Genomic DNA, 13,387 nt, shown 5'->3' on the forward strand with positions numbered 1-13,387 from the left:
TTTGTCTTAATATATGCACGAACTGCTATAATGTAGGAGGATACGTATGCAAATTAAAGATGACTGACTGGTCATTGGTCAGAATAATCAGATCAGATCTGATAATCAGATCAGATGTGTTATGCTTTGGGCCAAAAACTCCATCCCACCTGAACAGGCTCTTACATTAAAATGGCATTACAATTTCAGAGTGTTATTTCGACCTCGTAGTGTGGAAATATCATAACAGAAAACTAGAAAATCTAGTTTTGGACTGCACTGCCCCTTTAACATGTTTAAACTCTGTGAATCCCTCATACCAATTATGCACTAAACTGCTTTCAACAGCCTCTCTCAAAGGAGTGTTCCTGTGGTGTTGTGACTGCCACGCAACATTGCATCGTCAGTCATCACGGCTAAATGAAAAGGAGGTGCCGCTCTTCAAATCCACCCTCATATCCAGGGCACTCACTGATGCAGCCGCAAAGTATTTCATGCTTTTGCAGTTGCAATTAGGCACTGGTATCGCTTGATTCGCGTATATGAGCACAATCACACTTCAAAGTTTTGTCCCTGAATTGGAAATTAATTACAGTAGATCACGACTCTGGAAACATCCCGTTGTACTGCAGAGAATCACCTAGAAATACTTGACAAACACCAGATGTTCATGTCTCTTTGATGAGGTAGTGGTCTGCATGGGATGTACAGTATGGTCAACATCTGTGAGACGTTGTAGCTCAATGTTACTGCATCCTTCCTCTCAGGTTACTACAGAGTAGCTGTACAGTGAAACAGTTTCTGATTAGCAAGCTGCTGTCTCCCCTCTTTCATTCTAATCCATCCACAACAATGGACATCTTCTTACCCCACACCCAGTGTCTAACGGCATTGTGTCTCTCTCACAGCAGTATGTCATATCGATAGCAAAGCTAGGTTTTTTGCTCCGATACAGCTCTTCATTATTTAGATTTTTTTTGTCAGTAGCAGCTCGTTTGACTTAATTGTCTCAGTGTGAGAAATGTCTTGGCAGCAGAGCTAGTAACAGTACTTTGGCAATGGTCCTTGCTTCTGCCGCTTTATTATTATGCCCAGTGAAAAAGTGGAATTCTCCACCACTTGTGAAGGCTCTGTAGATTCATCATGTTAGCTTGGCCGTCTCTCTCAGAAGGCTGCGTTGGGCCAGGAAGTTTACCCCCGAGGAGGTGTAGGACAAGCTTTCCCTGTTAACCCGTCTGTCCAAACAGGAAAGAACGCCATCCGTCAAGCAGACGATTCAATAATAATTTGATCATTTCATTGAATATTATGAAGGAAGCAGCCGTAATGGTGGCGGCCAGGCCTGCGCCTCAAGGTCCTCCTTCCCTCGTCCTAGGCCACCATCGTGTGCCAACTTCCTCTGCCATTTAGATCGGTGACAGAGATCATCATGAGAGCACTACTTTGTTACAGTTTAAAGTGCTTACTCTTGTTTTATCTGTTGGTGAGGGTTATATTTCTCTAATTTCAAATCAGACTATTTGGGTGTGATTTACTCACAGGTCGCATCCAAGAAATTAGGATGGGACATATTTAGACTATATTTCTCATCTGATAGTGAATGTGCGGTTCTGAGACTGGTGTTGTTATGGGCCAACTGTCTCTCTGACCTCTCTGAGACATCTTCATCATTGTGCCTGGGGACAGGCTCCAGGTCTTGAGTCCTTCTGCAGTAGACCCAGGCAGAGTCATGGCTGCTATGTGGTGCGCTAAGGTGCAGTAGCACCTAACCAGTCACCTGCTTCTCCCTCCTCATGTTCTGCTGCCCTGTAAAGTGTGTCAGCTCCTCCAGGTTTGATTGTAATTAGGACAGAGAGAGAGAGACAGATCCACAGGGTCCCACAGCCCTTCTCCCACCCGCCAACCCCTGTCCAAGTCAGATGTCCGTGAACACAGCAGAACCTGTTCAGTACAAGGCACAGGCAGCACATCCTACTTTTAGAGCTCCACTTGGGAGACAGTATTTGGGGAGGTTAGTTGAGGTCGTTGAGCAATGCTTCAACCAGTTCATCATCATCCCCTCTGTCTGGGTAGGGGATGCCACCTGGGTCATATTTATTAGTGCACAACATATCAAAATGTTTTGCAATGGGAAACATTTATTGTTGGACAAATCCAGATAGACCCCTATCCGTTTCAGCCTGTTTGCTTCCATTTCGTTCCTAGTGTATACAACCCTGCTCAAGTGGACTGGAGTGGGTTATAGCCTAGTGGGTGTTGGTTAGTCAGACAATTGCATATGAAGGTCATAATACAAGGGTATGCCTTCAAGTCCCAGCTTTGATTTCATACTAACAAATAGCTACTGTATTTTCTCACCGCCAAGTTCCATTGTATAATGGCAAAAGTGGAATGAGGTCAGGGCTGGCTTAGTCTATATACCAAACTGATGTATTTAGGGACCTATAAAAGGGGAGTACGCGTAGATGCTAATGATAACCGTCGACTGGTAGAGATGGGAATGGCTTTCCCATAAATCTTCCCAAATAAATGTTAACTACAAAGTAGCCTATGCCTACCTGGCAGAATGATATCATGATTATTTGCATCAATCCAGTGGTCTTTTGTTTTGCAAACTCTGCAATTACATGAGTGCTTACCGAACAACAGTGTCTTGCTGGTGCGCAGTTACATTAATGGACCGCAAAAGTGGTCTTCTGATGAGGTCGTACGACCACGCGGAAATCGAATTAACATAATCTGTATGGTTTAAGCTAGAGATATGTGTTTTTTTGCATGGGCTGTGTCTCAATCCATCACATCTGCCGATATAGCCCTTCCGCATCGATGGTGAAAGGTGGCTAGAGTGTGTTTGTCAGACCATGAGACATCCCAAAATTGTGTCTTCTCACGAAATGTCTGTAGCGTCCAAACAGTTTGACCTACATTATGACCAATCTATTGAAAGCTGAGACTCTCACGGACACTCTGGCGCTCTCTGTTTTTTCATATGGAGCCCCCAAGCCTCACAAGACTTATCTGAAGGTCCCGGTACCAGTTTAAAAAATATGGAGATAGTTTAGTGCCTCAAATAAGGGGGTAAATACATGTAAAGAAATATAGGTATTGTTTCCTGATCTTTCTTATATCTCTCAGATATCCTGTGCATTCGGAAAGTATTCAGACCCTTTGACTTTTTCCACATTTTGTTCTGTTACAGCAATCTACACACAATATCCCATAATGACAAAGAAAAAAATGTTTTTAGACATTTGTGCATATTTCATTACATATCACATCAGACCCTTTACTCAGTGCTTTGTTGAAGCACCTTTGGCAGCGATTACAGTCTCATGTCTTCTTGGGTATGACGCTACGAGCTTGGCACGCATGTATTTCGGGAGTTTCTCCCATTCTTCTCTGCAGATTCTCTCAAGTTCTGTTGGATGGGGAGCGTCGCTGTACAGCTGTTTTCAGGTCTCTCCAGAGATGTTAGATCGGGTTTAAATCTGGGCTCTGGCTGGGCCACTCAAAGACATTCAGAGACTTGTCCTGAAGCCAGTCCTGTGTTGTCTTGGCTGTGTGCTTAGGGTGGTTGTCCTGTTGGAAGGTGAACCTTCGCCCCGGTCCTGAGTGATCTGGAGCATGTTTTTATCAAGGATTTCTCTGTACTTTGCTCCGTTCATCTATCCCTCGATCCTGACTAGTCTCCAAAACAAGCTGGCGGCCAGCTCTAGGAATCCAAACTTCTTCCATTTAAGAATGATGGAGGCCATTGTGTTCTTGGGGACCTTCAATGCTCCAGACATTTTTTGGTACCTTTCCCCAGATCTGTGCCTCGACACAATCCTGTCTCGGAGCTCTACGGACAATTCCTTCTACCCCATGGCTTGGATTTTTGGATATAGACAGGTGTGTGCCTTTCCAAATCATGTCCAATCAATTGAATTTACCATTTACCACAGGTGGACTGAATACTTTCCGAATGCACTGTAGGACCGTCACAACAGAACAAACTTTGTTTAGATTTTTTTTGGTCTATCTGTTGTTCAATGTAGTGAATCTGTTATTCAATGCATTTCTATTGGCTAATAGTAGCAGTAATGCCAAATTCATTATTTTATATATATATTTTTTTATACCTTAACGGTTCTAAAAATTTGAAATCAATATGAAATATAATGTTGGGGAATCAGGCAAAAATATAACTGATTTTATAGGGCCCTATGTATTGCATCTAATGCCTTTTAGTCACCAAGCCTATTGGCTTTGCAAGAACTTTGAGGTCACACAGCCAGCTTAGCAGATTTCTGCTGACTTAAAACAACAACAATGTAAGGTACTCACAGTTTATATTGTTGTATGGTTTGGTAATACAACAAAGGTTAACGTCTTATGCATTTTAAGCCATTAAAGTTCCTAAACAATTGTACTCTTTTTTTTTCTTCTCATGTCCAGGTGGTTGCATATCACTACTGCCAGGCTGACAACACCTACACCTGCCTGGTCCCAGAGTTTGTGCACAGTATCGCTGCCCTGCTGTGCAGAGCGCACCAGCTCACCGCCTATAGAGAGCTGCTGCTGAAGGATTCCTATCTACAGAGCATGCTCAGTCTGCGCTCCTGCGTCCAGGACCCAATGGCAGCCTTCCGCAGGGGTGTGTTGGAGCCACTGGCCAACCTCCGCAAGGGTACGATGCTAAACTAGTTACACCTAGGTTCATTCATATCTGACTGTCTCATTGTCACTGGTGTTCATGGTCCAAAATAATGTCTTGAAAGCACACATTGAGTCCATACTATAATCTAGGCCTTCAGTGGCTCAAGGTTTCTGACAAGTGTATTATAACTGTAATTTAACCACAGGTTTGCTTAGATTACTTAAATCGCAAACGACTACCCAAGGTCCCTTCAGAGACCATTTTCTGTGATTTTCAATTCTTCCAGCCAGCTGAGATAAATTGATTCCATTCCTTACACAAAGAACCTCAAATACCTGAGTTAAATGTGTTAAGTGCTGGCTGTACAGAGGGAGCATAGTCTGCGGGAACATTGTTAATTGCTTAGTGTAGGAGCTCTGCATTTTGCATTGACAACATTGATTTGAATTGATGTTACACTAAATGGTTAGTATTACTTTGTTATTGTTGTCAGGGCAGAAGAATAGTGCCTCTCCAAGAAAACGTAAACTTGGTGATGGATGCATCTCTCCCGCGATAGACAGACAGAAACACGACTATCTCAAGGTCAAGTCCGTTTTGCAAAGACAACACGACCCACTATTTTCCCTGCACTGCAGTGAATCGATATGTTACTGCAGGAGCCTAAACAGATGATGTAGATATACAAACCCAGTGTTGGAATGATGGAGATGGAAAAGAATGAGGATCAATGTGCAGCCAGGGCATGCAGCAGCTCTCCTGTGACGGGCCCCTCACGACTGCCCCCTGTTCCTTATTGAAATGAATGACCGTGTTTGATTGGGCTTGATATGGGGGGGAAGTGTTGATTCGTCCACTCCATCACAATGATGGGGGGGGGGGGGGGGGTGACATCCCAGCTGGGAGCGGAGTTGAAATTTGCACATTTTCCTGTCATTTATATTTTAGCGTGTTTCTGATCACTGTGCAAAGCTGGATGTGAGGAGGAACACTAGGTTGTGTCCCAAATGGCACTCTATTCCCTATATAGAGCACTACTTTTTGACAAGTAGCCTATGGTCAAATGTAGTGCACTATATAGGAAATAGATTTGTGTGCCATTTGGGATGCACACAAGGGCCCTGTCGTTCTGCTGCTGTGAACGCATGGCTCAGATCCCCGCTGCGGTCTCACCACAGAGCAGTTTAGCGTACTGCACTGTCTATGGCTGCGGACTAAAACACACTCATGTTCATTCATTACTGTGCTAGCTGTAGAGATGTGGGAGAATACCAGAGTAAACCGTCTTAAGATGTGTTAATGCACCAGGAACTGCAGTGCAGAGAGATGTTATCTAAATACAAAGTTGTTTGTAGTTCTTTAAAGTGTGGTGTCCAACTATCTTACTCTCTTTCTCTGCTGTATGTTCAGTTCTTATTTTTACTGACACTAAATTTTATGAGATCAAACTCAAAAGAAAATGTTCTACTTCTCGGCAAAATGGCATGTCTGCAGTCGACTTGGCCTGAAAAGTTTATGAATTGTCGATTTGTTTCTTTCCACCGTCTTCTCTACTGTGTGTGTGTGTGTGTGTGTGTGTGTGTGTGTGTGTGTGTGTGCGTGCGTGCGTGCGTGCGTGCGCACGTGCTCGTGTGTGTTTAGAGAGGAAGATTCCAGAAGAAGACCATATCATACTGATAGACGGGCTAAACGAGGCAGAGTTCCACAAGCCCGACTACGGAGACACCATTGCCTCCTTCATCACCAAGATAATCTCCAAGTTCCCCTCCTGGCTCAAACTTGTTGTTACTGTCCGAGTCAACCTACTGGTGAGTTTACATGTACACTCCTACTGTACGGTGTGTGATTACAGAAAAGTTACCAAAATGTTGCAACTTAAGATGGTGTTATACTGTCCAAGTAATGTACAGTATGACTTAATGACAGGGATATTTTGTAATCTGTTTAGCTGTATTCAAGGGCCATTTCAAAACAGCTAACTAGCCAATTTCAAGTGAATTAACTTCTTGACGCTACCCATCCCTTTAGCGGGATAATTGTCATCAACAACCGCTGAATAGCATAGCGCCACATTCACATGATATTACTAAAAAAATATATATTCATGAAATCACAAGTGTAATATTGCAAAACACAGCTTAGCATTTTGATAATCCACCTGTCGTCTCAGATTTTGAAATTATGCTTTACAGCGAAAGCAATCCAAGCGTTTGTGTAAGTTTATCGATCGCATGACAAAACATTAAGTACACTTAGCATCAGGTGCTTGGTCACGAAAATCAGAAAAGCAATAAAATGTATAGTTTACCTTTGATCTTCGGATGTTTTCACTCACGAGACTCCCAGTTACACAATAATGTTCCTTTTGTTCCATAAAGATTATTTTTATATCCAAAATACCTCCGTTATCGCGCTATGTTCAGAAATCCACAGGAAAGAGCAGTCACGACAACACAGACGAAAATTCCAAATAATATCCGTAATGTCCACAGAAACATGTCAAACTTTTTTTATAATCAATGCTCAGGTTGTTTTAAAAATATATAATTGATAATATATCAACTGCAAATGTCTTTATCAGTAGGAGAGGGAAAAACAATAGCTGTCCAAACTATGTTGCGCGAGCAAAACTCATGTGACCACCTGACGCGATATTATCTTTCTGGCTCATTTTTCAAAATAAAAGCCTGAAACTATGTCTGAAGACTGTTGACACCTTGAGGAAGCAATAGGAAAAGGACTCTGGTTGATATCCCTTTAAATGGATCAAAGGGAGGCTATGGAACATGGAGTTTTCAAAATAGAGGCCACTTCCTGGTTAGATTTTTTTCGGGGTTTCGCAAAATCAGTTCTGTTATACTCACAGACAATCTTTTGACAGTTTTGGAAACTTTAGAGTGTTTTCTATCCTAATCTGTCAATTATATGCATATTATAGCATCTGGTCCTGAGAAATAGGACGTTTATTTTGGGAAAGTTATTTTTCCAAACATAACAATAGTGCCCCCTAGCTTCAAGAGATTTTAAGATACTTTTACAACCTCCATGGGTAAGTCTGGGTATCAGTATTTGATACCTCTCTCACTGAATGACACAAGCACTGGCAGATCCTGACAAGTGTAAAAGATTAACTGCTTTACGAAGCGTTTCTTGTTGTCATACACTATCCTCTACAAAGTGTCATTTCTGTCGAGAGCATCGAGAACAGTAGTGGAGAGAGTGAGAGAAATAACAGTTACCCGTTAAACAAGACAGCATGACAATGGAACATGCAGACAGCCACTGACTGAAATTGACACTGAGTCTAACAATGGAGGAGATGAGCTGAGCTGGGGTGTTCCAAATTCCCTGTTCCCTATGTAGTGCACTACTTTTGACCAGACCTCTGACTACATAGGGACTAGGGCGCCATTTGAGATGCAGATCCTGGTGTCACTTCTTTGCAGAGTCTGATGTCTAATGGACAGAGCTAGGCTGTAGCCTGTAGACTGTCAGAGAATCTCAATTTCATACTCCGCGCGTCCTCTCCTCGCCTCCTTCTCAAAACCTATTGGAGGAGAAGGTCAGATGGGAGGGACCTCTGGCTTTCCCTCCAATAGGTTTGCAGGAGGAGAGGGGAGAGGATGCAAGGAGTGCAATTGAGATTAATCCTGGGCCTTGGGATAATGTGGCAGCTGACTGACAACCATATCTGTACCAGCTCTAGTCATTATTGCTCTCTCAGCCACTCTGGCCATGGGCACAACCATCCATCAGTATGCAGAGGCTGCACTCATTTGTTAGATCTATGCTGTTCTGTTTTGTTTTTCTTGCCACTGGAGAATTGAAGGGGTAATGGGGATTATCCTGATTTTGTATTCTGTTATTTTTTTATTTCCTCCTCCGTTTTGGTTAATCCTTGCATGGTGTGGGTGATTCTGTGATGTGCAGGGTTCGATACTGCGATCAAAACAGTCGCATTTGCAACCGTTTGACTTGACAGTGCAACACATTTTTAATCGGTTGCAAGGGTGCCAGTGAAAAAAGTGTACCTGGTCACGTTAGTTTTTGGATCACAATGTGTTTTTGCTTTTTCTTCAGTATTTATTCAAAGAGTAATGTGCAGTTGACCACAAATAAACAAACTTTCGGAAGAGGCAACAATGGCACAGGAATATCAAATCAAATTGTATTGGTCACATGCAAATGTTAATGTGAGTGTAGCTAAATGCTTGTGCTTCTAGGTCCGACAAAAAAAAAAAAAAAAAAAAAAAAAATATCTAACAAGTAATCGTAACAAATCGTCACAACAACTACCTTATACACACAAATGTAAAGGGTGAATAAGATTATGTATATATAAATATATGGATGTGCCGAACGGCATAGGCAAGATGCAGTAGATGGTATAGAGCAGTATATACATATGAGATGAGTAATGTAGGGTATGTAAACATTATTAAAGTGGCGTTATTTAAAGTGATTAGTGATACCTTATTAAGACCATTTGTTAAAGTGGCCAGAGATTTGAGTCTGTATTTTGGCAGCAGCCTCTCTATGTTAGTGATGGCTGTTTAACGGTCTGATGGGCTTGAGATGGAAGCTGTTTTTCAGTCTCTCGGTCCCAGCTTTGATGCACCTGTACTGACCTCGCCTTCCGGATGATAGCGGGGGGAACAGGCAGTGGCTCGGGTGGTTGTTGTCGATGATCTTTTTGGCCTTCCTGTGACATCGGGTGCTGTAGGTGTTCTGGAGGGCAGGTAGTTTTCCCCCGGTGATGCGTTGTGCAGACCGCACTACTGTCTGGAAAGCCTTGCGGTTGAGGGCTGTGCAGTTGCCGTACCAGGCGGTGATACAGCCCGACAGGATGCTCTCGATTGTGCATCTGTAAAAGTTTGTGTTTTATGTGACAAGCCAAATTTCTTCAGCTTCCTGAGGTTGAAGAGGCGCTGCTGCGCATTCTTCACACCACTGTCTGTGTGGGTGGACCATTTCAGTTTGTCTGTGATGTGTACGCCGAGGAACTTAAAACTTTCCACCTTCTCCACTTAAGTCCCATCGATGTGGATGGGAGGGGGTGGGTGCTCCCTCTGCTGTTTCCTGAATTCCACGATCATCTCTTTTGTTTTGTTTACGTTGAGTGAGAGGTTGTTTTCCTGACACCAGATTCTGAGGGCCCTCACCTCCCTGTAGGCCGTCTCATCGTTGTTGTTAATCAAGCCTACCACTGTAATGCCGTCTGCAAACTTGATGATTGAGTTGGAAGCATGCATGGCCACGCAGTCATGGGTGAACAGGGAGTACAGGAGAGGGCTGAGAACACACCCTTGTGGGACCCCAGTGTTGAGGATCAGCGGGATGGAGATGTTGTTTCCTACCTTCACCACCTGGGGACGTCCCATCAGAAAGTCCAGGACCCAGTTGCACAGGGCGGGGTCGAGACACAGAATCTCAGAATGACGAGTTTACAGGGTCCTATGGTGTTAAATGCTGAGCTGTAGTCAATGAACAGCATTCATACATAGGTATTCCTCTTGTCCAGATGGGATAGGGCAGTGTGATGGCGATTGTGCCGTCAGTGGACCTATTGGAGAGGTAAGCAAATTGGAGTGGGTCTAGAGTATCAAGTAGGGTGGAGGTGATATGATCTTTGACTAGTCTCTCAAAGCACAACGGGGCAATAGTCATTTAGTTCAGTTACCTTTGCTTTCTTGGGAACAGGAACAATGGTGGCCATCTTGAAGCATGTGGGGACAACAGACTGGGATAGGGATTGATTGAATATGTCCATAAACACACCAGCCAGCTGGTCTGCGCATGCCCTGAGGACACGGCTAGGGATGCCCGGGGCCGGCAGCCTTGCGAGGGTTAACACATTTAAATGTTTCACTCACGTTGGCCACGGAGAAGGAGAGTCCACAGGCTTTGGTAGCGGGCCGTGTCAGTGGCACTGTATTGTTCTCAAAGCGAGCAAAGAAGTTGTTTAATTTGTCTGGGAGCAAGAAGTCGATGTCCCCGACGGGGTTGGTTTTCTTTTTGTAATCCACGATTGACTGTAGACCCTGCCACATACGTCTCGTGTTTGAACCATTGCATTGTGACTCTACTTTGTCTCTATACTGACGCTTTGCTTGTCTGATTGCCTTACGGAGGAAATAGCTGCACTGCTTGTATTCGGTCATGTTTCAGGTTGCCTTGCCATGATTTAAAGCGGTGGTTCGCGCTTTTAGTTTTGCGCGAATGCTGCCATCAATCTACGGTTTCTGGTTAGGAAAGGTTTTAATAGTCACAGTGGGTACGACATCTCCGATGCACTTGCTAATAAACTCGCTCACCGAGTCAGCGTATACATCAATGTTGTTGTCTGAGGCTATCCGGAACATATCCCAGTCCACGTGATTGAAACAATCTTGAAGCGTGGAATCTGATTGGTTAGACCAGCGTTGGACAGACCTGAGCACAGGCGTTTCCTGTTTTATTTTCTGTCTATAGGCTCGGAGCAACCAAATGGAGTCATGGTCAGAATAGCCAGAAGGCAGGGCGGAGGAGGGCTTTGTATGCATCACGGAAGTTAGAGTAGCAATGATCCAGAAAGCTACCAGCCCGTGTCGCGAATTCAATATGCTGATAGAATTTAGGAAGTCTTGTTCTCAGGTTAGCTTTGTTAAAATCCAAACGCTACAATTAATGCAGCCTCAGGGTGTATGGTTTCCAGTTTCCATAGAGTCCAGTGAAGTTTTTTCAGAGCCGACGAGGTATCTGCTTTGGGGGAGGGGTGGATATACATGACTGTGACTATAATCAAAGAGAATTCTCTTGGAAGATAATGCGGTCGGCATTTGATTGTAAGGAATTCTAGGTCAGGTGAACAAAAGCACTTGAGTTCCTGTATGTTGTTTACACCATGAGTCGTTAATCATAATGCATACACCCCCGCCCTTCTTACCAGAGTTTGTTGCTGTCGGCGCGATGCTTGAAGAAACCGGGTGGCTGTACCAACTCTGACAACATATCCCGTGTGAGCCATGTTTCCATGAAACAGAGAATGTTACAATCTCTGATGTCTCTTTGGAAGGCAACTTGTGCCCTAATTTCGTCCACCTTGTTATCTAGAGATAGATGGTAGATGGTGTGCTCGCCTTCTGAGTCTGACCAGTAGGCCGCTCCGTCTGCCTCTCCTGCGGTGACCGCGTTGTTTTGGGTCGGCCTATGGGATAAGATCCCATGCCCAGGGTGGAGTTCCGAACAAAGGATCCGCTTCAGGAAAGACGTATTCCTGGTCGTAATGTTGTAAGTTGACATCGCTTTTATATTCAATAGTTCTTCCCGGCTGTATGTAATAACACTTGAGATTTTCTGGGCTAACAATATAAGAAATAATACCAAAAAACAACAAATAACTGCGTAGTTTCCTAAGGACCTGAAGCAAGGCGACCATCTCTGTCTGCGCTATTTTTAATCTAGGCTATATAATTTTGATATGTTGATTATTCATCACATGCGCACTGCAAACATATAGCCTATAAATACCCTGTCGAGCAGAGAAAGCAAGCAGGTCTCAAACAGCTGGTTGTTGCATAGAGCAACTCACCGAAGACCAACAGCGGTAGTAGAGGTAGGGAAAGCAGTAGGAAAGATGCTCCAAGTTATGATTTCTACCAGTAAATGCTAAGGCAAGAATGGGTATGCAAATCAGTTATTCAAAAAGTTTAACGTTTTGGTGGAATATTTGCAATGCGTAATTCAGTCATCATCGAAATGCCTACCTTGAACATCAGTGTCACGCCCTGACCATAGAGAGCCTTTTTATTCTCTATTTTGGTTAGGTCGGGTGTGACTAGGGGGGGGGGGTGTTCCTATCTAGGTTGTTTTGTTTCTATGTTGGCCTGGTATGTTTCCCAATCAGAGGCAGCTGTTTATCGTTGTCTCTGATTGGGGATCATATTTAAGGCAGCCATTTCCCCACTGTGTTTTTGTGGGATCTAGTTTTTGTGTTATTGCCTGTGAGCACTCCAGAACGTCAAGTTTTGGTTATTCTTTATTGTTTTTGTGCATTTGATTGAATAAACATGTGGAACCCATATCGCACTGCACTTTGGTCTGAGTATGCTTATGACGATCGTGACAATCAGACATTTCCTTAGGCTATTTGTTCCTTGAAAAGTCCTTAAAGTTATGGTTTGCCGATTTAGACGTTATAATGCTCCGATATAATTATTCTGTAATTATGGTAGCTGCTTTTGTTTGTTCCCGCCCTTTCAATGGAAGGGTGTTGTGCTAGTAGTCTGTTGCGCTCATTGCAGTAAAACAATGTGTAGTCATTATGAGCAAGACAACATCGATTGTTTTCTTCAACTTGGTTTTCCATTACAAAGGGAACCCGGATTTAGGTTGCTTTCTTGTTTTAAAACATATAAAAACTCAAAAGGCGAGACTGACGAGCTACCACGTGGACAGACTTCATTAGTGTGTTTGTGTCTGGAGCATGCTGTCTATTTAGCCAGGCAATGCCCACATTCTTCTGACATATTTTAGAATGTCAAAAAATGTAAAGGTCAATGCAAATGCCATTGGGTAGGCCTAAAATGAATTTTTAAAGTGGTAATGCATCCTTTTTGCATACATTTTGGGGGGAGTTTTTTTCTATAGGGTGTTACAACAATTAAGTATAACATGTAGGTCCTTGAAAATTACAATTAAGTGCTTGAAAAGTAATTGAATTTGACTTGCCAATGTCTATATGAACCCTGTATAGGCTACTTGCTCAAACTGCAAATGAAATATAAAATC

General features: G+C 43.3%; 1 protein-coding gene across 5 annotated transcripts in view; it reads left to right on the forward strand.

Annotated features, from left to right (window-relative positions):
- The window catches only part of LOC109866085 (protein TANC1), a 267,888-nt gene that overhangs the window by 201,604 nt on the left and 52,897 nt on the right, over window positions 1-13,387 (forward strand). For all 5 annotated transcript variants that reach the window (XM_031794472.1, XM_031794469.1, XM_020454642.2 and 2 more), the window contains 2 exons: window positions 4,417-4,648; window positions 6,260-6,426. In XM_031794472.1, coding sequence (XP_031650332.1) covers window positions 4,417-4,648; window positions 6,260-6,426 — 399 coding nt within the window. The remainder of the gene's footprint in view (window positions 1-4,416; window positions 4,649-6,259; window positions 6,427-13,387) is intronic.

The sequence above is a fragment of the Oncorhynchus kisutch genome, linkage group LG2 (assembly GCF_002021735.2).
Source record: "Oncorhynchus kisutch isolate 150728-3 linkage group LG2, Okis_V2, whole genome shotgun sequence".
Lineage (NCBI taxonomy): Eukaryota > Metazoa > Chordata > Actinopteri > Salmoniformes > Salmonidae > Oncorhynchus > Oncorhynchus kisutch.